The following is a 26511-nucleotide window of genomic DNA, read 5'->3' as shown; positions in this document are numbered from 1 at the left end:
AGAAAATCTCTTTAGAGTTACCTATATAGAGGGATATTTGCTCTGTTAAATGTTGATGCTTTTTTTTTCCAATTATTTATGAATACAGGTATTCATTCACTATTCAAAAAATATTAAATAAAAATTAATTTTATTAATATAAGTATTATTAATGTTAATGAGAGGTCTGAAATATTACTCTTTCAATTTATTTTATATTCAAAATAACATAATTAAAATTAACTTGGATTCTTTTTTATTATCATTTATAGAAAATTAATTAAAGAATTGAAAATATAAATTTTTTACTCAAAACATATTAAAATTATAAAAAAGGCTTATTTTCAAATTTCTATATATAAAAAAAAATCGTTAACCGTTGTTAAGGGTAGGTAGGTATAGAGTCACGGAACACAAGTTGTTCATATTAATTTAGTCCCTTGTACTAGGTAAAGTTTTGGACAATTTATAATTGTGAGTTTACATGGGTTAATTTACCTAATCTGGTTTAATGTGTGGATTTCACGAGTTTGCAAAATTTTAAATTATTTAAATAGGTTTTTTTAGCTATTCTAATATACCAAAAAATCATGTTAAGATGACCCAACCACCACTGAAACCAACTCACAAACCAAGTTATTTTTAAAAGTAAGTTTGAAACCAAGTTCTTTAGCACCAAATGATCATCTTGATGAAACAATTAAGTATAAAGATCCTCATATTTGTTAATCCAATAATTAACTTTAAGTAAAAGGGTTATGTTAATCCTCAAATCTAATTTATGTTAATTAATTAAACAACTAACAAAACATCAAACATGAAATTTTGGGAATGTTATTTATTTTGGTATAAGATATGTGCAAAAATTGAAGTTGTACATGTCGAAATATTTAGTATAATAATTTATCTTTTGGTTAAAAGAAAATTCCAATTTGATTACGAAAGTTATTTCATTGAATAGAAACCAATTTTAAAAACTAAAGATAATTAGTTGCTATATTGACTAAATTAGAAATCAATTTAGAAATTAAAAAGAAAATTGATTTCTAAATTAGTTTCTATTATTGATAAATAATTTCTAAATTAGTATCTAATTAACTACCAATGTTTTTCTACCAAATTTAGAATCTAAATAATTGGTAGTTATAACTTTGGTAGCTAATTAGATACCAATTTAAAAATTATTTATCAATAATAGAAATTAGTTAAAAATTAATAATTTTTTTTAGTCTTTAAAATAGTTTCTAATTTAGTCAATATAACAACTAATTATTTTTTATTTTTAAAATTTATTTTTATTTAATGATTTTTTTTTAGTGAAATTATACTTCAAGTAGATAAATGAATAGAAAAAATATTTATAGATTGATGTATAAGGTGAATTATAAGAGTTATAAGGTCAACTTAAACACTTGTTCCAACCATTTTAGTATTAAAGTAAATTTTTGAATAGAACGATTAAGTTTGCACGACATGGTAAGACCTACAAAATTAAAATACATAGTTCATTTTAAAAAAATTATGTATTTGTGATGCTAATTTGCATGAAAATGAAGCTTTGAAGACTATAACTAATTTAGCAAAAGGGTATCAAATATTGAAGTTATGTTATTTGTTGTCAAAATTATCTTATAAGTATTTGATCTGTTTTTGACTAATTCTTGATGACAACAAACAAGTTCATGATTCATGCAAGAAAATAAGTAAAATGAAACATTAACAAATAGTAAAAGTACTCACATTTTTTCCACAAATTAAGTTGGTGCGTTGAAAAGCACACTTTTGACATCGTACTTGTTGTGTTCAATCATAACGTGGATATGTGGTATGAATAAATAAAGCCTCTGCACCCAAGTCAGTGTTAGTGTTAAAGAGCTAGAATCTAGCAACTACTAGAATTTTCTGGGTTACTATAAGTTTTGTCAAAAGCTTTGAAAGAATGAAGAAAACTGATTCTTCATCTTTTCACGTAGTAGAAAAATATCTCTTTCAAGTTATATTTTATTGTTATAAAATTAGTGTATAAAATAAAAATGACCTTTATTTATATAATATAAATTAAGTTTATGTGTAATTGATGTGATCCACCTTCTTTCTTTGACAAGTTATTCCTACAATCAATCATTTTTAACTTACACTCAACATAGTTTTTTATTTTCGAAAACATTCTTCTGGAAATGAAAATCCAAAATTAAAAATAATACATTCCAGAAAAATATCAATAAATGAGAATCACTTCGGGGGTGGTCCAACCCTTTTACAAACATACATACAATTTAACTCCTAACTCGACACCCAAAACCGCCGGTCAAAAGATCAACCAAACCAAGTGCTAACTAGCTTTACCGAATCAGTCGTATACATGCCAAAGGATCCAGAACCCAACAGGGATAGGAAAAATAAACTACGCGGGACTTTGCAGCAATCCAAGACCACACCTTTATTTGTGCTGAGGCAAAAACTTCTAACACATCCGCCACTCCTCCATTAAAGACGACCGAGTTCCTATGCTTCCAAATTTCACTCACAATTCAAACCCAAATTGCCCCCCCAAACATCATTAACCGAAACAGATGCCTGACTCAACCTGAATTGAATAAAATTTTGCATTGGATCCAAATGGATTACGAACGACACTCCAAGCCACTCAAAGCAAAGGCACCAGACCCTCCAAGCAAAGTCACAAACGGCGAACAAGTGACTCGACGACTCATCGACCTTTCCACACAAGCAACATCCAGGGTTTTCAACCACCATCCTGCGCCTTACCAAATTAACCCTAGTTGCAATCTTATTTTCCAAAACTCTTCAGGCCAAGAATACAGCAGAAGGCAAGGCTTTACACCTCCACAACCTACTGTAGGTCGGAGAGGACTCCCCATCACTAACCCTCCTTACCTTGCTATAAGCTGAGTTAACAGTAAAACTTTGAGACCCCTCAGCCTTCCAGACCCAGCTATCCACCTCTCCCACATCCATCTTCACCCCTTGCAGCAACTGACTCAACTGCTCCTCCAACAACTTCTCCCAGTCAAAGAGGGATCTACGCCAGCACAAATGCCAAATCCAAACACCATTAAACCAGTTCCCAAACTCGGCCACCTTAGCAGCTTTAGTCGTGCTAAGCGAATATAATATCAGAAACATTCCCTTCAGAGCACCACAATTCAACCAGCTGTCCTCCCAGAATGAAATATTTCCTCCATCACCAACTTTCCACTCAACCCCATCTTCAAAATTTCTACCCCAGCCCACCGAGGCCCAAACCTCCTTCAAGTCTCTCCACCAAAGAGAACCCCTGCAGGGTTTACCTTCCGCTCTCAAATTCCTCCATCCACCATATTTAGAGTCAAGAATCTCTTTTCACAAACCTCCCTTGGCCGACCCCCACCTCCAAATCCACTTGCCTAGCAGGGCCAGGTTAAAAGTCTTTAAGTCAATGATTCCAAGACCCCCGTAGTCCCGAGGCTCGCAAACCTTATTCCAAGAGGCCCAAGCAATCTTCCTTTTGTCAGAACCCCACCCCCAAACGAAATTTCTTTGGATCCGAACTAACTTGTCAGCCACCCCAGATGGCAGTTTGAATAGGGACATAAAGAATAACGGAACTGAGGAGAGGACTGACTTAATCAAACAGATCCTCCCAGCCATCGACAAACACTTGCCTTTCCACCTCGACAGCTTGCCCTGAACTCTCTCTAACACCCCGTTCCAGAAAACACTACGCTTATGGCATCCTCCTACCGGTAACCCTAAATAGACAAAAGGAGTTACCATCACCTTATAGTTAAGAGTAGCTGCAAAATGCTGAAGCGAACATTGATCCAACCCCATCCCGCCAATACTGCTTTTTAAAAAATTCACCTTAAGCCCAGAAGCGAGTGCAGTGATATGGTGCAGGAGGTAATTGTCTCTTTATTATCGAAACTTATCTAAACTGCCAATTTATGTATGAGACTATATAATAAATCATCTGATAATGGTTCAATAGCGAATAATTTAATTAGTTCAACAAAATTTCAATAGGATAGAATTTAAATGACTTTGATATCATAATAAAAAATAGACTTTAGACCTAACTCAATCTTGTAAAATCGATTCATAAAATAAGACGGGATTTGCAACCCACTGGTATATTATTAAATATATTTATTTTTAATCAATTTTAAATTTTATTCTAAATCCTAAATCCATATATTTCTGACAAGAACGTCATAAAATTTGAAGATGGAAGGCAGGGAGGAGTTTCAATGTTGGTTTGAAAAATTGGAGTGAATGTGGAGAACAGGTGAGATGAATTAGATGAGAATATTAAAGAAGCTAGGTGGTGCAGTGGGAAGTAGATAGATACTTCAACCAATGACAAAGATATTTAAAAATAAATGCAAATATTTTAAACAAAATAATAATAATAATACATTTTTACTCATCTTAGTGTTGTTCAGCTTTACTCCTACTTCTGACATGCCATTTAATTCACTTTAATGCTACTTTGCATCTGTGGATGACCTTCAATCTCAAATCATGGAAACACTGTGAATGCATGGAAAAATCATATACACATTCAACAATTTTCTTCACCAATGCCGTCAAAAACTTTTCTGTGCTATTTCCCCAATCACCAAGCACAATAATTCACTGCAAGCAATTTTTTTATTTTAATTTCATATTTTCGCATTTATGGTTCCACACCAAATTTCTCCTTAACTTCTCACTTTTGGATATGGGTCTCTTCAATTGAATAGCACAGTATTTAATCCACATGTTTTTTAATCATAATAAAATAACTAATTAAGAAAATATAAAATCAAAAGTTTTTGGAAAGTATTTTAACATTATTTTTCCTTTTTTTAAATTATGCTTAGTAAATATGAGTTTCATAGAAAGAAAAATGGAACTTCCCTCTCATTCTCATAATATATTGCAACATATTAAGCTGGAAACTTGGCCACTAGTGTATATGAAGAATCTATTTTCATAAACTGTTTCATAAATACTTTTAATAAATAAGATTAGCTCATAATAAACTATTATGTATAATTTCTTTAAACTGTTTCTGCATCAATTTATTTTAACTTATAAAAAGAATTCATTTTTTCTCCAATATTTTTTAGAAAAAAAAAATCCTAATATACTCATATACTTCAATTCGCTGTTTATTTGAATGGGTAGAAAATAAATAAGTGAGGGAAATTTGTAAATTTTGTAATAACATGGTAAGGGGCGCATTCCATTGAAGAATGATCGGAATGATCTATTTGGATTCTTAATGATAATAATCCATAATGTATAAAATGAAGAAAAAGAGAAGTGAGAAAAACTATAAACGAATGGAATAATAGAGCATGAAAACTTATTTATTCAACACCTAAAAGGTGATATAAACTAAAAATCTTACTTCTAACTATTTCTTAATTGAGAAAGTAGGTGAGATCTCCCAAGTTTTCGATGAGGAAATTTGGACCAAGGAGAGAAGTGATGTGAAAGATTTTTTCAATATTATTACCAATGAGAATAATATCAACATACATCAAAAGAGCAGTAGTATAATTATTAGTATGTTTGAGAAACAAGATATACAATGTTTATAACAATATTGATTTAAGAATTGAGGTAATTTTGAATACCATTGCCTACCTGCTTGCTTTAAATCGTAGAGGGATCTTTGAAATTTGCAAAATTGATTCTTGTGAGAGTGAGATGACGTTAACTCTGGTGGATTTTTCATGTAAGCCTTTTCATTCAAATCTGCATGAAGAAAGATATTGTTGATATCAATTTGTTTGATAGTCCAATTGTTGATGACACCTAGGGTAAGAAGTAACTGAATGGTAGTAAGTTTAGCCATTGATGCAAATGTGTCAAGGTAGTCAAGACCCTCTAATTGAGTGTAGTCTTTAAGTAACAAGACGAGTCTTATATTGTTCAACAATATTGTGTACTCTGTATTTGATCTTGTATTAGACCCATCGACAACCAATGGTTGACTTGTATAGAGGAAGATCAATGATGGTCCAAGTGTTGTTGGCTTCAAGGACAACAATTTCTTTACCCATAGCCTTATTCCATCAGTCATTCTTGGAGGCTTGTTCATAGTTCTTGGCTCATCATTGAATGAAATGGATACAATAACATTGGAAAAGTTATTGGATAAAAAATCATAAGATATAAAATATTTGATAAGATATTTGATGTCAGTAATTGTAGGAGAAGAAGAGGGCATAATAGTTTGAAAATCCTCCAAGTAGATAGGAGGTTTCATAACACGAGTGGGTCGTCTAAGAGGGATATCAGTGTCACCATTAGTATGCTAAATGTTGTTTTCAGAAATAAAATAATGGTTATTGACAACAATATCATCAAGGCAATAATAATTGGTAGTGATAGGTAAATGGATGTTATCGGTTTCTAGCATCAAAATTGGAATAAATGGAAATTTTTTTCCGTTAAAGATGATATGCTTAGAAGCATCCATCTTATGAGTTTTAAAATTTAAAAATAGATATCCTTTACTGACTTGAAAGCCATAAAAATTCAACCTTACTATCTAACTTCTTTCTATCATAACTAATGGTGTTAGGATAACAAATACATCTAAGAGTATTAAGTTTTTAGAGGAAAAAAAATTATTTTAATGAGAAATTCATTATCATTGTTGGTGCTATGACGCTGAAATTTATTTTCAAATTGTATAATAAAATTAATGATAATACTAGAGTTTCAAAATTTATTGAGAGGGACCATCTAAACAAGAAAAAAAATGATACAAAACATAGTTTATCATTTTGAATGAAGTATAAAAGTCCTTGTCCGTATCATTGTTCTTCCATTTTGATTGACGGTGTAAAGTTTGAACGATGAGTACACGTGACCTTAAATTTTTGTAGACAAATGAGTTCCTTTCCAATGTTTTGATAGAGATGCAATGATAGTGCGACACTTTCCATTAACGGTTCCCAAGAACATTCACAAAATGAGTACCAAACACCAAACTTTACATACGCTTTTTGGATGATTGTCTAAATTAAGAAATAATAACAAAAAAATCACCTCCCACTACAGGGCCCGGTTTAAGTTGCTTCCGAGGCTTGCTTCACACAATATCCAACTAACCATTATCATTTCAAGAAGGAACTGTGAGTCATTCCAACGCAATGTTATTAAATATTAAATGTTTTTATAGTATGCAATAAAGGAATGTATTCTTTTCTTGTTGAACCCGATTCATTATATGATTAAACTCATATCATGCTCCATGGGAAATGTTTTTCTAAGGGAAGTGTGGCAAGTGGGTGTTATGAGTACAACTTTGGGAAAACCGCACACGCGGGAAGTAATATACAATCACGAATCACGAATCAACTGCAGAAAATAAACAACACATGATTTAACGTGATTCGGTCGTTAATTTGTAACCTACGTCCACGAGCAACTAATTAGGTTTTCATTCTGTTCGTTACAATTTTATTATCAGCACAAAGATCTCTTAAATAAAGATTATAGAGGGATACAATAATTAAACTCACTCACTAAAATATGGTGTCTAGTCAGCCCAATCCAATTGGTCTTGGCTTCACACTCAACAACATTGTGATGGGGTTAGGTGGTGACTAAGTCATGTCTGGAACACAAGATCTAACGTGGTTCGGTCGCCAATCTGCAACCTACGTCTACGGGTAACTAATTAAGTTTTCATTATGTTTGTTACAATTTTATTACCCGCAAAAAGATCTCTTAAATAAAAATTATGGAGGGAACACAATAATTAAACTCATTCACTAAAACATGGTATCTAATCAGTCCAATCCAGTTAGTCTTGACTTCACACTCAACAACATTGTGATGGGTTAGGTGGTGATTGAGTCATTCTGGAACACACTAACATTGTGATGGGTTAGGTGGTAATAGAGTCATTCTAGAAGACACTGCAATTTTTATATGGTAGAAAGAATAATTATTTACGAGCACCTAACATTTACATGCTATCTAATGGGAGAAGAAAGTTATAAATATGACAAGTGGTGTAATATGAAAAAAAGATATACAAAAACAAGAAAATGTAAATAGAAGTGCGCATTTATATATATAGCATGTGGAATGCCATGATCAGATATAATAAAGATACTTGCCAAATATTATCTACTTTTTTTTAAAATACATTATTCTCTATTATTAATTTGTGAGGGAATCACAATTTTGAAATCTTTTTTTATTTAATTTCACTCGTGAATTTATACAACATATTTGAACTAGTGTTATGTGTTAGTTAATATGACTTGTTTGTTTTAGTTTATATATTTGACGTGTTCTTTTTAAAAAAAAAAGATGTAGATGTTGAAGCAAACATAGGAGTAAGTATTAGTAAAATTGATATGAGAACAAAAAAAACATGGTGTTAAATAGTGTTAGTGAGTTAATATAAATGTTTTCTGGGATTCTGGTGGGGTTGAGAAATGCTATATGCAGGGGTGGCAGTGCATTTAATGGGTAAAGATAAGCCAACTATGCAGGGGAGGCAATAATGCTGGAATCACAATCTACCTCTATCTATTACTCTTACGTTTAAATGGGATTTTATATATATATATATATATATATATATATATATATATATATATATATATAAAAGTATGTGTAAAGAGGTGGAAGGAGGGTGACTTGGATGTTATAATGATCCTCAAAATTTGAACCTCTTTAAATTTTATACGTAAAAGTATTTATGGATCCTTTAAAAAAAATGTTGGTTCTTCACTGAAAAATCCTAAAAATTTTGGTTCCTCACTATTCATAAAAGAAATTGATTTTTTTATTAAAGACGTCATGGTCTTTAACACATGATCGATAAGAATGGCATGATTTTGATTGTTTTCCAACATTAACATAGTTACACAATTTTGTTATTTTTAAACTATTTGTGAAATAAAAAAATCAGAATTGCATGTTCATGTAGGTATCATTTTCTATATAAACCGAAGCTGTCATACGATTTCCTTCAAAATAAATTTCCTTTTTTTAAAAAATTACGGAATAATGAGTCGTGTTCTTCTTTCTGTTTTTTCCCTTTAAAAAGGCTTTTATACAAGTTTTTTTTTCTCTAACAAAGTATTTTTAAATATATTTTACCGAAAATAGTAATGGAGATATATCATGCAATAATCAGGGTATTTATTTTACTTCCTTTCATTCTATACACGCCTAAACATGAGAAAACAAATTAACTTTCTTTTCTTTTCCTTTTTATCAAACCATCTAACAAATAATTTCAGTTTCTATTTCTTTTCTTTTCAACCGAAACAAAGAAGTAACATTGTGTTTTCCAACTTTTTTACATACCTTTTATTTTAATAAGTTCAAATTTAATATTTGTACTAGTTTTAATTTTATTTAAATAAAAATATGTACTATTACTTTTATATTTAATGAGTAATCTACAATTTAAATGAAAAGAATGTTTAAAACATATACTTTAGGCCATATTGACATGATAAAATTAAAAAACAAATCTTAAATATGATCCTAAATCATAATAATAAAAATATATTTAAATTTTTTAAAAATTGGTGTGTAAATAAAAAATTATTAAAATGTAAATAAGACTTCCGTTAAAACAAAACTTGGAAAAGGATTATAAAAATAATAAAATACAATGACACCGATGTAAACTAAAAATAAAACATGATAATTTAACCCTTACATTGGAGATCACATTGTAGAAATGAATTATTCTTTTATTTAATAATTATCTCCAATCCAAGTTAGTAGTGATTAATAATCTTCTTCTTAGTAAACGAATAAATAGTGATGAATGACATTCTTAGTAGTGAACCAAATAAAATGTGATGTTGAATGCTAGTTCTTATATAGTTTTTTTCTCTCCCACGGATCTCTCGTAAACCATTCCGATTAAATGCAAATATTTCTTTTAACATGAATTCGAAATTTAATTTCTTGAATTTTGAAAAAGTAACTCTTTCTATTAGATTCAACCTTTCTTTAGAGTAAGATTGAATTTCTAAAAAATAAATGAACTATCCTCACAAACAAAAATTAACTTATAAAATAATCGGAAAATTTTCTCTAATATTAATCTATAAATATCAATTTCTAAGTCATACATAAACTAATTTTATTAGATTCTAAAAATATAATTTCATATTTTATTTTCTTCTACAAATGTTTACAGAAAAATTTAGTCATCCATTCCCTTAATCTATATGGTTAGTTTACTTCATAGTTTTTTCATTTGTGATTAGTATAAAGTTATACATGATCAAATTTCACCTTCACTTGTGGTGAGAAAACTATAAAGAAGAGTATTATAGATGTGAGCTTCTTCGAAAGGACACATTAATAAAATCTTTTACCAATGGATGATGACATGAGTCAATTATAAAAGTAAAATCTTTTACCAATGGATGATGACAACATGAGTCAATTATAAAAGTGGTTTTCTCAGCACACTCGATTTAACCACTACACTCAATCTGAAACCGACCTTATGGAACTTTTCTATAATATAAAACTCACTCTAAAAATATATTTGTCACTAACCTCCACAAAGTAGTTTTGAAACAAATAGTTTCGTATATTTATAATAAATAACAAAATCTAATCATATTTATAAGAAATAACAAAACAGTTTCACTCAACTATAAATTTCTCTAAAATCTAATCAAATACTAAAACATGCGAAAAAAATCAAGCTGCTCTTTCTCTTGTCTATAGGCTTCCTTTTCACAAAAACATGAGATCAAAGAACAATTCTTACGTGAATACATACATCTATGACCGTACCGATCAAACATTCACGACATATTAAAATAATGATAAGTTTCTATTAAAACTATGTTAAAATTGTTTTGGGATATTATTTTGAGCTTCCAATTAATTAACACACTTACAGACACTATACTCACGCAACAGTTGTTCAAAAATGTCATCCTCCTACCACCCCTTTTTCTGTTTCGTGTTTTTGAGGACTATGAGAAACCAGATAAGCAAAACTCTCCTCACCCAGGCCATTTCCTTCGCCCAGCGGGTTGCCCATTCTTTCTCTTTCAGAAGAATTTTGTGCCCTCTTTTGAAGCATATTATGATTATAAAGCCACTAATATTATAATAAGCTTATTGCAAATGGCCAATCTTTCTGTTTCACACTTTATCGCACTGAAATCACACTGAAGCATACTAATGAAGATAGAACATATCCAAGAATATCTTCAAACACAACTTCATATAATGGCCACAAAAACAAGAGTCTTCTCACAGTAGTCTGACTTGAGGTTATCCTTTTACGTTTTAGTGGGATACGAATAGAGCGAGAGAGAAAAACAAAGTTATATAAGTTAAAATGTATGTCCAAAGGCTCTAGACCATCCCTCATCTTTACTCGTCTATTTAGCGACGATAATACATAGTACTTAAGAGCATAGTAGTTAGTATCTTACGATTCACGATACGTATCTTACGAAACGATACGGTTTCACCCTCCCACGATACGAATCGTGTGAAGAATCTTTTTCGTCCCTGAATCTTAGTTGTATCATGCGATTCGCACAAAGAATCGCTGAATCCCGAAACGAAACGATTCCGTATTGTGTGAATCAGTGTGGATTTTAAAAAATAAGTAAATAAAAAAAGATAGACATAATTTGTTTAATAACATGTATGCACCATGGAGGTTGTTTTGGTGAAATTGTGTGGTATATATATATATACATATATATAATTTATATAATTTATTGTATCTTGCATGTATACATATCTTATATATTTAAGTATATATTAAATTTTTTAATGTTTATGAATCTTACGATTCACGATACGAAACGATTTACGATTCATAATATCAGCTCTCCGATACACTACTTGTATCTCGATTCTACTACCATGCTTAAGAGCATGATCCCATATATCGGCATTGCTAGTATATCTGTAACCTCACGTATATATACTCAGACCCTAAACCATTATTTATTTTTAGATTACTATGTCTCAATACATATCTTTAAGTAATAATATAAATTTGATAGAATAAAATATATTATAGTATAGTAACCTACTCATCTGAAAATTGTATTATGAACATCTTACCCTTCACCACTTTCTTTCTTCTTGCGTTGAATTCCAAAACGAGTAAACTATAATTAAAATCCATCTTAAAAATATTACCAAAAGAAATCTTTAATCATGCACATTTTAAAATTTAATAAATTTTGTTCATGTTATTTTTAATTTAATGTGTATTCTTTTTAATTTTTTTCATTTTAACAAATTGTTAATTAATATTATTATTTTAATCTAAAATATTATTATTTTCATCCATGTTAATTTTAATCTCAAATATTATTATTATTTTAATATTTATATTATTAATATTATTATTTTAATATTTATATTATTAATATTAATAATACTTTTTATTATAAATATATTTATATTTTAAGGTATATAAGTATTTTTTATTAAAAATATATTTAATATTTTTATTTTTATTATGAATATATTAAATATTTTTTGATATCTACAGTTTATTTGAAATAAAATTAAGTAATTTAAATTATTTTCTATTAAAATTGAATTCTATTATTTATATTTTTAGAATTTAAATATTTAAATGGATTTTGTATTTTCATTAATAAATCAAAATCTAGATTATTAGAATATATAATTGAATTCTATTATTTATACATTTAAATTTAAATGCACAGGAGCCCTATGTGGCTTTCTCTTCTCCCGTTGCACTTTCTCTTCATCCATGAGAAGCACCAAAAAAGCTTTATCTTCTTTTTTCCACACACCTTCCCCCTCTCCATCCCTTGAAACAAATGTGGGGTGCACCCCTCAATCCAAACGCACACTTAGACTTCATCAAACATAACTAAGTCATTCGACTATACTCACTAATAAATGTTACAAATCACAATAATTCATTGTTGTAACCTTAGAGAACCCCATATATCATAGTGAATGATCATCTTCAGGGGAGGCATTACATTCTTCCTTTTGTTCGCTTTCTTCCAATCGCGCCCCCTGCAATCCACTCGTGGAATGAGTGCTGCCTTTCGCACATAAGGTGGGCTCCGTCAAAGGCCCTGAGCCACACCCACCCGCATCAACCTGCACGTGGCTTGGACTGGGGTCCCGCTCCTTGCCAAGTTGGGCCTCCCTTATCTCTTCTTGGCCCAGCCCATAACGGTTAAACGTAACGTCCAAATTGGATTCAATTTCCACCACGACTTTGGCCAGGTCAACAAAGTCATGGCTGCTTTTGCAGGCGTGAGCGTAGGCTTTGACAGAGAGTGCCCCTAAATCAAAGTCTGCTACAGCCGTCTGACCCATGCATTCCTCTTCCGTGATAGGAGGATAACTTTTCCCCTGGCTATCCCTGCTACCTATATGTGTTACCTTAAAAAACAAATTTGTCATATGTGCTCCCACTTTACCACCTGCCTCTGACTGGCCGTCGTCCTCCACTCATTTTGACCGGGAACACTATCCTCCCCATTGCCTGAGTTCCTCCTCACAGCTCTTGACCGATAGCATAGAATCTTCAACATAAGTTTCTGATGACGAAATGCTATCAGACGAGTCATAGAGGCTACATTTACAGGTTCCACCATACCCAGTTGGGGGCTCCTCTTCCATGACAATGTTGTACTTAAAGTTGTTAAACCTCATATTATTCATCCATGTGCAGCTGCGGCTCTGGAGAATGCGTACCTGTAATCTTGCGAATTCTAGGTTTTCCCACGATAACGTAGCCACATCAATTGACACCAGTGATGCCTCCTCCCCCACCACCTTTTCGAAGCAGTCTTTGTTCCACAAGGAGATAGGTAGACCATAACACCTGGTCCACACAACTCTGTGATCCGCTACAATGGTTTCCGTCCATGTTTGAGTGCTGACAAAGACACTATCGAACCAATCTTTATTGTGCAGGATCAGAGCTTCCATAGCCACCCCTTCCTTTGGGGTTAACAATACTAAGTTATCCCCCATGTACCTCGCACGTACCATATTCATACCCCCTTTCACTAACTTTTCTCCCAGCTGATCAAACCAGATACCTTCCTTGAGCTGTCCAACTACACTTCTTTTCATCCAGGGCAGGGCATGCTGTTGCACTCTATCTACTGCCCCTCTCCTTAACAACCCCTTTAACAGCTTCAGCGTAGGATTTTTGTCTTTTCTTCTCCACCCATACTTCTTTCATATTCTTCTTCCCATGTGACCGTTGGTCCTTCTGCTTCGCCTCCCTGTTCTCCTTCTTACTCCCCGACGCGTGGTTCCTCAGATCCCTCCTATCATAATTTTTAGGTTCCAGCTAATTCCTACGGTACTTCGGTACATTCACAAAGAGCTTCATAGTTCCAACATAGATTTGATCTAACTCGTTCTCCAGACGCCTCACATTTCTCACTGCAAAGAATCTCACAAAGCCAAACCTTCTCCCCCATCTGTTAGGTTTTCAAGCAATAAAGACTTTTTTCACCCTGGCCCATCTCTGGAAAACCTTAAACATGTCTACTTCTCCATAATCGTTTGGGAAATTAGAAAAAAAGAACGTTGTGAAGTCCTGTGATGAACCGTGTCTCCATGCCATCTCGAGCCCGTTCTCATGGATATCATTACCTGGTTTGAAATCAATATTTAAAGTTGAAGGGCATGAGTGATAATTTCTATGAAACAGCTCAGTTGAAGGAATGCGAATATGTTATTCCGTTAAAGCTTCCAGGCCTAGACCATTGCATTCTCTTTGGTGATAGGAGTCATAATTCATTGTGTGTAGGCTCTAGAAAAAACCTCTTTGAAACATGCTTTCATTCTGAGCCTAACGCATCTTCGATTCCTCCCCTTGCCATTGCTGCTTGTATTGAAACAAGAAACCAGTAGTGCAAGGTAATATTTTTCACATCCTTTTTTATTTTATTTTAATTCTTTACTCACATAATTATTTTATTTTTATCACTCCTTTTTTATTTTACTGTAATTCTATACTCACATAATTATTTTATTTTTCTCACTCCACTTATGACAATTCACCTAAACAATTGCACCAACACTTTGATCAAAATCAGAAACCAAAAAAATTAAAACCAGAAAGCAAAAGAAATCAAAATCAGAAACTAGTAGCATATCTGTTAATCTTTACAATAAAGTTGTGTGAAACTACTGTTTATTTTTGGATTTTAATACTTTCCATCAGTTGGTCCTATTCCCCTGTATTTCCAGTTATCATCGGTGGTTGCTCTTCCCGCCGAAATTTCCGGTTTCTATCAGGGGTTCCCCGCCTAAATTTCCAGTTTCTATATGTAGTTGTTCCCTTCAGTTCCTATCTGTGGTTGTTGTTCCTTTTTTTTCTTAGCAGATCTCACGAGCTTCCTTAGGTAAAGGAATTTTCCCATGCAGTGATGCACTTTATAAACCACCAGAGAAAACAACAAAATAATACCTGTAAATTGCGAAACTATAAATATGAAAATAGTACAATAAATAAACATTAACTCTCGAAATGAAGTCATACCTATTAGGGAAAGCCTCTAGTTATTTCGAGAGTTAATGTTTATTTATTGTACTATTTTCATATTTATAGTTTCGCAATTTACAGGTATTATTTTGTTGTTTTCTGTGGTGGTTTATAAAGTGCATCACTGCATGGAAAAATTCCTTTACCTAAGGAAGAGATCGGTTAAGAAAAAAAAAAAGAACAACAACCACAGATGGGAACCGAAGGGGAACAACAACTACATATAGAAACTGGAAATTCCGACGAGGAACAACCAAACCGGAAATTTCGGCGGGGAAGAGCAACCACCCATGATAACTGGAAATACAGGGGAATAGAACCAACTGATGAAAAGTATTGAAATCCAAAAATAAACAGTAGTTTCACACAATTGTAAAGATTAACAGATATGCTACTTACAATAAACTAAAAAAAGGAGTGATAAAAATAAAATAATTATGTAAGTAAAGAATTAAAATAAAAAAGGAGTGTGAAAAATATTACCTTGCACTACTGGTTTCTCGTTCCAATACAAGCAGCAGCAACCTGCCATGCCTTGATTTAGTCTTGATTTAGTCTTGATTTAGTCTTGTATAATCACACCTTCTTTAATTTAGTCTTTATTTGTAAACTTTCTTACGTATATTGTTTTGAAAAATGCATGAATAATTCACTCCACATGTTTTTGATCGGGTGACCTTTGATGTTAGACAGATAAAAAAATCTTAAACCTTTATCACAAAAACTATTTCCAGAGTCAATGACAACAAATCCATTATCATTGGAGAAGGAACGGGCTTTATTTCAAACAATTTGAACTTTAATATTATTGTTGTTCCTTCTCTAAAATATAATTTATTGTCAGACTCTCAAAACTCTATTATCTATTGTACTCTTCTTCTGGTGTAACTCTTGTGTTTTTAAGAACATTCAAACGAGGATGTAAGTTTAGGCACTATAATACCTATAATGTTGTATCCATACATGCAAAAATTTAGGTAAATATCTATACAGGATCAGATCTATTGCAAGAAACTTTTATTCATACCCATCAAATTCGAGTTTGATTATCATCCATATTTCCATTCCACTCTTTCATTCCTAAGCACAAATTGGGTTTTCTTGATATCGCTAAACTACGTAACCAGAGTAACAATATCTCCACATCTACTTATTTTTAGTCTGTAAAAATATTGACGATAATGAATAAACAAGCATCAGTATCATCAAAACTGAAATAAATCAGGTCCCAAAAACAAGACCAAACAGAACAAACATATTCCGAATTTGCTAGATATATATCTCACTGTTCACTGTAGGGGCAAAGCAACATTCGGTAATCAATGCCCTGACCAATCTGTTTTTGACTAGATGTTCAAATGTTGAAATTCGAACTACAGGTTGAAGGAGTAATTATCCATTTACCATTAACCCTAAAAAAGGGAGCTAGACCAAATCTGAGCATGACAGCTTGAACGTACCAACAACATTCATTAGATTTTGGGTCCAGTTGGAGCTTCCAATTTCATGGTCACGTGTTTTAAGCAGAGAAATAAACCACACTCAACCCATGCATTAAATCATCCTAGAAGTCATAGTCTATGTCAGAGATTACATAGTCCATTACTCCATCTGCATAACCTCCCTAAATCATCAGCATTCCACAACATCTTAATTCCCAATTTTACATAACTCATTCTAGAAAATAGATGTCAATATAAAACCATTCCCTAATCTTCAGTTAATTACTTACAACTTTTGAATTAGTCATATCACAGAATGATACCAGAGCTTCAACAGTTCCATGAGCAAATGGTCTCGTTCTTAGAAAAACTAAAATTCATTTTCTCTCGATACTTTACCACCGCTAATTATTTCCATTCTGTAAGTAAGCGCATAATTCACGTACGAAAACGAAAAAGAAGTGAGGATAGGGAAATTCACGAGTTCAGACAAATTCAGACTAGTAGAATAGAATTCAATCAATGAGTTAAAATTAAACACTAATCGAAGAATTTGAATAGAATGAATCAACCGAAGAAACCTGTTTGGCGCCAAACAGCATTTCGAACCTGACGCAGGTCTCTCCCTTTCAGCGTTCTCCCTATCCCTTCCATAACAGAATAAGCGAGCATCGGCGATTGCGCTGAGTTCCGCGCCACGAATTCGTGCGGCGGCACTATCTCGTCTTCTTCGTCCTCCTCGTCGTCATCGTCGAAGTCGAAGTGCCTCCGCCGCCCCTGCGCCGACAGGATCGGGACGTTCACCGGCGCGGACTGGTGGAACTTGACGGAGGACGGTTGCGCCGGGGGCGGAGGCCGCGGGATGACGGGAATGACGCGCGAGGAGGAGGAGGAAGAGGAAGCGGAGGATATGGAGGAGATTGAGGCCTTGTGGCAGTGCTGCGAAACGTTACGGAGGTTGTGAGAGGTTTCGTTCTCGGGGAGCGCGGCGAGTATGCCTTGAGAGTGGTGGTTGTGGTTCTGGTGGTGATGGAGGAGGTGGTGGTTGGGAGTGGGGCAGGCAGAGGAGGACGTTGAAGAGGAAGGAGTGGAGGCGCTGTGGTGGTTTGAATCGGTGTGGAAGTCGCCGTTGAAGAAAACGACGTCGTCTTCATGGAGCTCATCGTTGGTGGCGACGAATGGAGAGTGCGGCGGCGCGTAAGACGGAACGCCGAGGTAGCGCTCTGTGGCGGAGGGCTTTCTGATCGGAAGACGGTTCGGGGCGAATGGATCCATGCCGGTTCGGTTCGGAAAGGTGAGAGAAACGGAAAGAAAATAGGAATAACAGAGCGGTGAGGTGAACGGTGACGAGAGTGAAGGGGCTAATGGCTAGGCTTTTTCGTTCCTTTCTAACAAAAATTATTTTTCTTACATATTAAAATCATTTGGTAACTGAAATGGACGGTTAAGATTTTTTTAATATAGAAAAGGAGTTACCCTCAATAATTTTATTCCACATACATATGAATTGATCTACAACGTGTGTTAAATATTCAATTCAAATGCAGAAGTCATGACAATAAGTAGAGATTTTTAATGCGTTCCATTTGGTAAGAAATGTGATAATTGTGAATGTATTTTGAAATATTTTTAATAGTATAAAATATAAAATTACAAATTTATCCTTTGTATTTTTAGAAATTATAAGTTATTTTTATGTAGATTTTAGTTAAATAAAATAGTGTACAATTAAAAGTATAAATAATTAGATATTTTTGTGTTATATTAAAATTTTATTTTATTATTTATTTTATGAATTAATATTATTTAATTTTACTAATAATATAATTAAATATTTGTGTTTGTTAAATTCATGTATTTAGAGAATTTTAATATTATTTATGATTTTTTTATTTATATTATAATATATTATATATTAAGTATATATATTTTATTTATATAAAATATTAATATTAATTATTATTTTCATTATTATTATTGTTATTATAAAAAAATAATATATTTTAAAAGTAAATAAATATTTAAAATTTGAATAACATATTTTTTTATTTTTAAAAATATTATGATATATGAATTAATAACATAAAAAATGATATTTTATATTTAATTTGTCATGCATAAACACGGATTGAACCCAACTAATACACAAACAAAAGTATAATTTTTAAAAAAAAATTATACACCTAGAAAAGAGCACAAGAAGTTGATGGATGAAGATGTGTATGAAGAATTCATATGTGTGTGACCACAAAACACCCATATGAAACTAAAAAACCAAACAAAAATCATTTAAAAACCTGAAAGTGAAAAATCTAGAAAAAGAAACGGTTTTCTTAAAATATAACGATAATCGATTATCCGCAATTTTTAACAACATAATCGATTATATTTTGCTTTAAAAAATAATCATAATCTATTATCTACACATTTATAACATCATAATCGATTATGCTTCTATTAACACACAAAACTTGAAACACAAAGAAGGTAATCGATTATGAATTGTTTTTTTATGTGTTAATTGATTGGTTGAGATGTCCAACAGAAACCACATGGTTGTTACTTTTGATATGTTGTCTAAAATATCTACGTTCAAACAAACAACCAAAAAATATTTGAAGCAATTCATTTAGAGCAATAACACGTGGAAGTAACACTTTTCCACCCGAACAACACATTAGGTGAATCGTAGTAAAACAATAATGAATACACTACAAGAAAATAGTGATTTAGTCATCAAATCTAGCTACCAAAAACCATTGGTCGCAATTTATGATTGAAATAACCACGGATCACTCTTTAATGTCAAATGTGCGATTGAAAGTGATCAAATGAAGTATTAATGATATTAGCTAATTTTGTAACCGAAAATGAAAGTAATAAAAATTTCGATCGCTAAAGTGGTGATTATATTGAATAAATTGAAAAATATTTATATCCACGATCGAATTAACGAGCAAAATTGCTTATATAGTAGTAACTCACTAAAGAAAAATGCTAAGTTATGTCATCAAATTAGCGACCAAATCTATTTATTTTTCAACGATTGATTTTCTTTCTATAGTTAAAAAGAATTGCTTATTTATGTAACCGAATTAGTTAATAAATTAATATCTATATTTTTTTTATTTAACTATGCGTATATTAAGATAAACAATATAATAATTATATTTTAAACATATAATTGTATTTGAATAATATAATTGAAATTAAAATCTGTAAAACGTAACGTGAAATAGAAAATTCTTTATTCGGTTTGCGAGAAGGGAATTTTGGTTTCCTGCTTCCATCTTCCATCATTATGCGAAAAAATCCCAAATATTAGTTTCCATCTTTCATCTTTCAACCGTTTTTTTACAATAATAGGTGAAGTTCAAAGGTTAGTATATACATTTTTGTTTGATTATGTTTCCCCAAATAACGAAACTTTAACCTACATTTTTCTCTTTTCTTCTCCATCATTGCCAACTTCTCCTTCTTCTGCAGTCTGTGCACATCATCTCCAACAACATCGTCCTCGGTCGAATCCGCACTACAGAATGGTGATTTCCTCTTTCTTCCACTCGGAGCCCTCCTTTTGAAGGTATTATCCACGTTCTATGTGTTCTGCATGTTCTCCGCATACTCTGCGTTCACAACTGTGTTTTGAAGTATGAACCCTAAGGCTAGCCACACAATCTGCTTATCTCTGTTTCCTCATTTCCATTAGTAGTGATCAATTCTCACTCCACTCAACTTTTTATCTAACTCTCTTGCAATTAAAGTCATTCCATCTACCGTTGCTAATGTTAAATTAAATTGAAGCCAATGTTGGATAACTGGTGCACTAATTATGTAAATTAATTTTTATAAAGTGACTTACATGACATAAAATTTGGACTTTGGGTCTGAATGTGATTTAATAATAATAATAAAATAAATGACTCATTGGTTAACGTGAGAAATATATATGATGATACCTAATGAAAACCGACATCCAATATGTGATGAAGATTGAGAATTAAGAGCAATAGGGTTTTGTCTCTGCAAATAAAAGTTGTTACACTATTAATTATCAAGAAGATGTGTGACAATAACGGAATTGCCAAGAGATAGATTGAGAATAAAAGACTTCAAGAAACTGCACACGTAGGATCTCTCATGGATCAAGGTAAGTGCCTATCTCTTTCTTAATTGTATGAAAAGCATGTGAAAATCATAGACTGATAAGATTTATATGTGAACATTATTGTATGCGTTCATTCATGTTTAAATTTACATGTGGTATCAAAGCCTCGTTGCTCATTTTATGATTCTCCAATGTTTTTTCAAAAATCTTAAAAACCCTAATTTTAAAATATCCCCAATTTAAAAACCCTAATTAAAATTAGGTTTATGGATCATAGTATCCATTCCTCAATAACAAAACCCTAATCTTACTGCACACAACGCCATTAACGGCGTTAACACCCTGTACACAAACCCATTATCGGAGTCACTGTCGATGTAGAACCGCAAGCCACCGTCGCTCATGTAATCTTCATCGTCGCTCGTACATCTCCGTCGCTAGTAATGCTTGCAGCGACGAAACGGTTGGCCACGACCTGGTTCGGCGTCAAGGATCCAGATCGAACCCAGGCGTGGCAGTTCGTTGGTTGGCGCGGTGGTTTTTGCGCCCTTTGGCACGCCAAGGTTGAAGAAGGAGAGCGCGGTGGCGTCGGGGTTGGAAAGGGAGAGCAACGGCGTCGTGCGGTGATTGTTTGGTGGTGCGGTGGTCGTCTCCCTGAACAAGATCCAACACCTTTTGTTCGTGCGGCACGCGGTGGTTCATGGCTAGCGACGCGCAGTGGTTCGTGGTTGGCGGCGGTGGTGGCTGTGATTATGTTTTAGGGTTTTAGCAAGAGGGGAAAAGAAACCGTGTTTGAATTATTTCCTGCACCTTAAGATTCAAGTTAATTTAATTTAGATTAAATTATAATATAATGTTGAATCCAATTTATGAATCGCATGTGTGAATTCCCTGCACCTTACATCATTAATTAGCTGCATCTTTGATTGTGAATAATATGTGTGGTAGCAATTTGGTTCCAATTTTTTGAATTCAACCTTACGTCATCATTTGTTTAAAATTAATTTTTATTTTGTTATAATGTAATTCAATTTGCATTAAATTAAAGGTTAATTAATTGATTGAAAGTGTGGAATGGAAAATTATTTTTTTCGCTTTATGGATTAAACTTTAAATTGATATTATTTGTGGAATTATTTGTATGATAGATTTGTTAATCACCAAAGTGATCAAATCTTTATGTTTTATTTATTTCCAAATTACTTATGATTTTTTATTTCAATTACTTATAGAATGGATGTTAAATTATTTATTTATAAATTGAAAATCATTATTATAAGGCATTTTGGATCACCCAAAGGTTGATTAGTTGTCCTTATAATTAATGGATATGATTGTTGGTAGTGAGTATGTGTTATTAGTTTTGCTTGTATATCCAAAGATAACAAGTATTTCTAGTTAATGCATATACCTTGCCAGATAATGTTAATATTACTAGCATCATTATGTTTTGTGTATCAATGTATCTCCCAAAGGAAAACATTAATATGCATAGGATGTTTTCTGAATCTGTATTATATGTTTAGTTTATGACTCAAAGTATTAATGTTTAGTATGTGTAATCGAGTATCTGTTCATGTATCTTTATGCGAATGAGCATAGCCAGAAATATCAAGTTCGTTCTTCCCAAAACTGATAATGCAAAAGAATTTATGAAATTTGAGGAAGAACGCTCCCAAACTACTGATAAGTCTCTTGCTGGGACATTAATGAGTACATTAACCACCATGAAATTTGATGCTTCTCGTACTATGCACGAACTTGTCATTGAAATGACTAATATTGCGGCAAGACTTAAGTCTCTTGGAATGGCAGTGGATGAGAATTTTCTCGTGCAGTTCATCTTGAACTTTTTACCGTCTGAGTATGGTCATTTCCATATGAACTATAACACCATGAAAGATAAGTGGAATATGCATGAATTGCATAGCATGTTAGTTCAGGAAGAGACTAGACGTAAGAGTCAAGGAAACCACTTCATACATTATATGAACAATCAAATAGCTGGAAAGAAAGTCTTCAAGAAACATGGAAAGGGTAAAGAACCACTGAAGATAAATGAGCCATTTACTAAGCTCCAAAAGAAAAATGACAAATGTCATTTCTGCAAGAAATCTAGACATTTCCAAAAGGATTGCCTGAAATGTAAGGCTTGGTTCAAAAAGAATGGTAAGCATAATGCTTATTATGTATGTTTTGAATCAAACTTAATTGAAGTTCCACATAATTCTTGGTGGATTGATTCTGGATGCACAACTCATGTTTCTAATATGATGTAGGGATTCCTTTCAACCCGAACCATAAAGCCAAATGAAAAGGTTGTCTTCATGGGAAATAGAGAAAAGGTTCCAATGGAAGTTGTCGGGACTAATCGTTTAATTCTCGAAACTGGATTTTATTTAGACTTGATGAATACTTTTTATGTACCTAGTATATCTAGGAATTTAGTTTCATTGTCTAAACTTGATGTTGTCGGATACTCTTTTAAATTTGGGAATGGTTGTTTCAGTTTATATCAGTGTACCTATTTGATTGGATCTGGTACTCTTTATGAAGGATTATATAGATTGAATCTCGATAATTTATATGCTGAAACTCTTATGATCTCGCATCTTAATGTTGACATTAAACGTAGTTTAGTGAATGAATGTTCTGCTTTCTTGTGACACAAACGTTTGGAACATATTTCCAAAGAAATGATGGAGAGATTAGTAAATAATGAAATACTTCCAAGTTTAGATTTTATTGATCTAAATGTGTGTGTGGATTGTATTAAAGGAAAACAAACAAAACACACAAAGAAGGGAGCCACAAGAAGTACTCAGCTTCTTGAAATTATACACGTTGATATTTGTGGACCTTTTGATGTAAATTCTTTCAATAAAGAAAGGTATTTTATCACCTTTATTGATGATTTTTCACATTATGGTTATGTCTATTTACTGCATGAAAAATCGCAAACAGTGAATACCTTGGAAGTTTATATAAATGAAGTGGAAAGACAATTAGACAGAAAGGTGAAAATTGTCAAGTCAGATAGAGGTGGTGAATATTATGGAAAGTATGATGAAAGTGGACAACACCCTGGTCTGTTCGCTAAGTTCCTTGAGAGACGTGGTATTTGTGCTCAATACACAATGCCTCGTTAAAGAAGAAGTTAAAAAACATAAAGTGTCAATAAAACATATTAGCACTGTCTTATGATTGTTGACCCTTTAACAAAAGGGTTACCGCCCAAAACATTTACTGGTCATGTTGTAAATATGTGCATTATGTCTACTAGTGAATGATGAATGTTGTTATTAATGCTTATTTGACACTCTGAGCTCATTGATAAATAAAGTTTCTGAAATTTATGTTTTCTACTTTATGTATATGCATGTAAATTATGTTGTTATTGATGAAAAATGACATTATGTTTGAACCTATTATGGATTTCACATTATAAAGTCATATTAAGGAAAAAAAATGATATAGTAGTACATGAAAGGAAATGTGTTGATTGAAATGACATGTAACCGCCATGACTCTTATTATTTATGTATCCTTGGCTTTGTGGTTCGGGTTGAAAAGAATCCCTGCATCATATTAGAAACATGAGTTGTGCATCCAGAATCAATCCACCAAGAATTATGTGGAACTTCAGTTAAGTTTGATTCAAAACATACATAATAAGCATTATGCTTACCATTCTTTTTGAACCAAGCCTTACATTTCAGGCAATCCTTTTGGAAATGTCTAGATTTCTTGCAGAAATGACATTTGTCATTTTTCTTTTGGAGCTTAGTAAATGGCTCATTTATCTTCAGTGGTTCTTTACCATTTCCATGTTTCTTGAATACTTTCTTTCCAACTCCCTGATTGTTCACATAATGTATGGAGTGGTTTCCTTGACTCTTAAGTCTAGTCTCTTCCTGAACTAACATGCTATGCAATTCATCCATATTCCACTTATCTTTCATGGTGTTATAGTTCATCTGGAAAGGACCATACTCAGATGATAAAGAGTTCAAGATGAACTGCACGAGAAAATTCTCATCCACTGTCATTCTAAGAGACTTAAGTCTTGCCGCAATATTAGTCATTTCAATGACATGTTCGTAAATAGTATGAGAAGCATCAAATTTCATGGTGGTTAATGTACTCATTAATGTCCCAGCAAGAGACTTATCAGCTTTTTGGGAGCGCTCTTTCACAAATTTCATAAATTCTTTTGCATTCTCGGTTTTGGGAAGAGCGGACTTAATATTGTTTGCTATGCTCATTCGCATAAATATCAGGCTAAGTCTGTTTGACTTTTCCCAAGCCCTATAATGAGCTTTCTCCTCATTGCTACTATCATCAGTAATGGTAGTAGGTTTCTCAATTTGAATGGCCAAATCAAGATCCAATACACCTAAGTGAAATTGGACTTGTTCACTCCAATCAAAAAAATATAGACCATTAAATACTGGAACAGACGTAACTTACGGATGTAAGGCTACAGGAATAGATACTGCAATCACACGTACTTAACATTAATATTTCGAGTCATAAACTAAACATACACTACAGATTCGTAAAACATTTTATGCATACTAATGTTCTCCTCTGGTAGATACATTAATACACAAAACATAATGATGCTAATAATATTAACATTATTTGGCAAGATATATGCATCAACTAGAAATACTTGTTATCTTTGGACATACAAGCAAAACTTATAACACATACTCGCTACCAACAATCATATCCATTAATTATAAGGACAACTAATCAACCTTTGGGTGATCCAAAATGCCTTATAGTAATGAATTTCAATTTACCCATAAATAAATAATTTAGCATCCATTCTATAGGTAATTGAAATGAAAATCATCTGTAATTTGGAATTAAGTAAAACATAAAGATTTGATAACTTTGGTGATTAACAAATCTATCATACAAATAATTCCACAAATTATATCATTAATTGAAATAAAATTCATCATTTATTTGGAATTAAATAAAACTTAAAGATTTGATCATTTTAGTGATTACAAATCTATCATACAAATAATTCCAATATTTCAATTTAAAGTTTAATACATAAAGTAGAAAAAATAATTTTAAACAAATGATGACGTAAGGTTGAATTCTAAAAATTGGAACCAAATTGCTACCACACATATTATTCACAATCAAAGGTGCAGCTAATTAATGATGTAAGGTGCAAATAATAATTCATACATGAATCTCATTAATTGAATTCAACATAATATTATAATTTAATATAAAAATAAATTAACTTGAATCTTAAGGTGCAGGAAAGACACAACCACGGTTTCTTTTCCCTTTCTTGTAAAAACCCTAAAACATCAATCACAACCACCACCGCCCTGTACCATGCAGTAGTTGCCAGCCACGAACCGTCACGCGCCACTAGCCATGAACCACCGTGTGCCGCACGAACAGCAAGTGTTGGATTC

The 26511-nt window shown here is 32.4% G+C and overlaps 1 protein-coding gene across 1 annotated transcript; it reads right to left on the bottom strand.

Annotated features, from left to right (window-relative positions):
- Positions 1–17437: 17437 nt before the first annotated feature.
- LOC137828565 (protein S40-7-like) lies at positions 17438–18370 on the bottom strand. Its single transcript, XM_068635189.1, has one exon. The coding sequence runs from the start codon at positions 18226–18228 to the stop codon at positions 17521–17523; it is 708 nt and encodes a 235-aa protein (XP_068491290.1). The 5' UTR covers positions 18229–18370; the 3' UTR covers positions 17438–17520.
- Between the last annotated feature and the right edge of the window lie 8141 nt (positions 18371–26511).

Source organism: Phaseolus vulgaris, chromosome 11 (genome assembly GCF_000499845.2).
Source record: "Phaseolus vulgaris cultivar G19833 chromosome 11, P. vulgaris v2.0, whole genome shotgun sequence".
Lineage (NCBI taxonomy): Eukaryota > Viridiplantae > Streptophyta > Magnoliopsida > Fabales > Fabaceae > Phaseolus > Phaseolus vulgaris.
The sequence above is the reverse complement of the archived record's forward strand: the minus strand, read 5'-3'. Positions and strand labels throughout refer to the sequence as shown.

Excerpts from the sequence above, each read along its gene's own strand:
- LOC137828565 (XM_068635189.1), bottom strand. The coding sequence starts at position 18,228 with ATGGATCCATTCGCCCCGAACCGTCTTCCGATCAGAAAGCCCTCCGCC.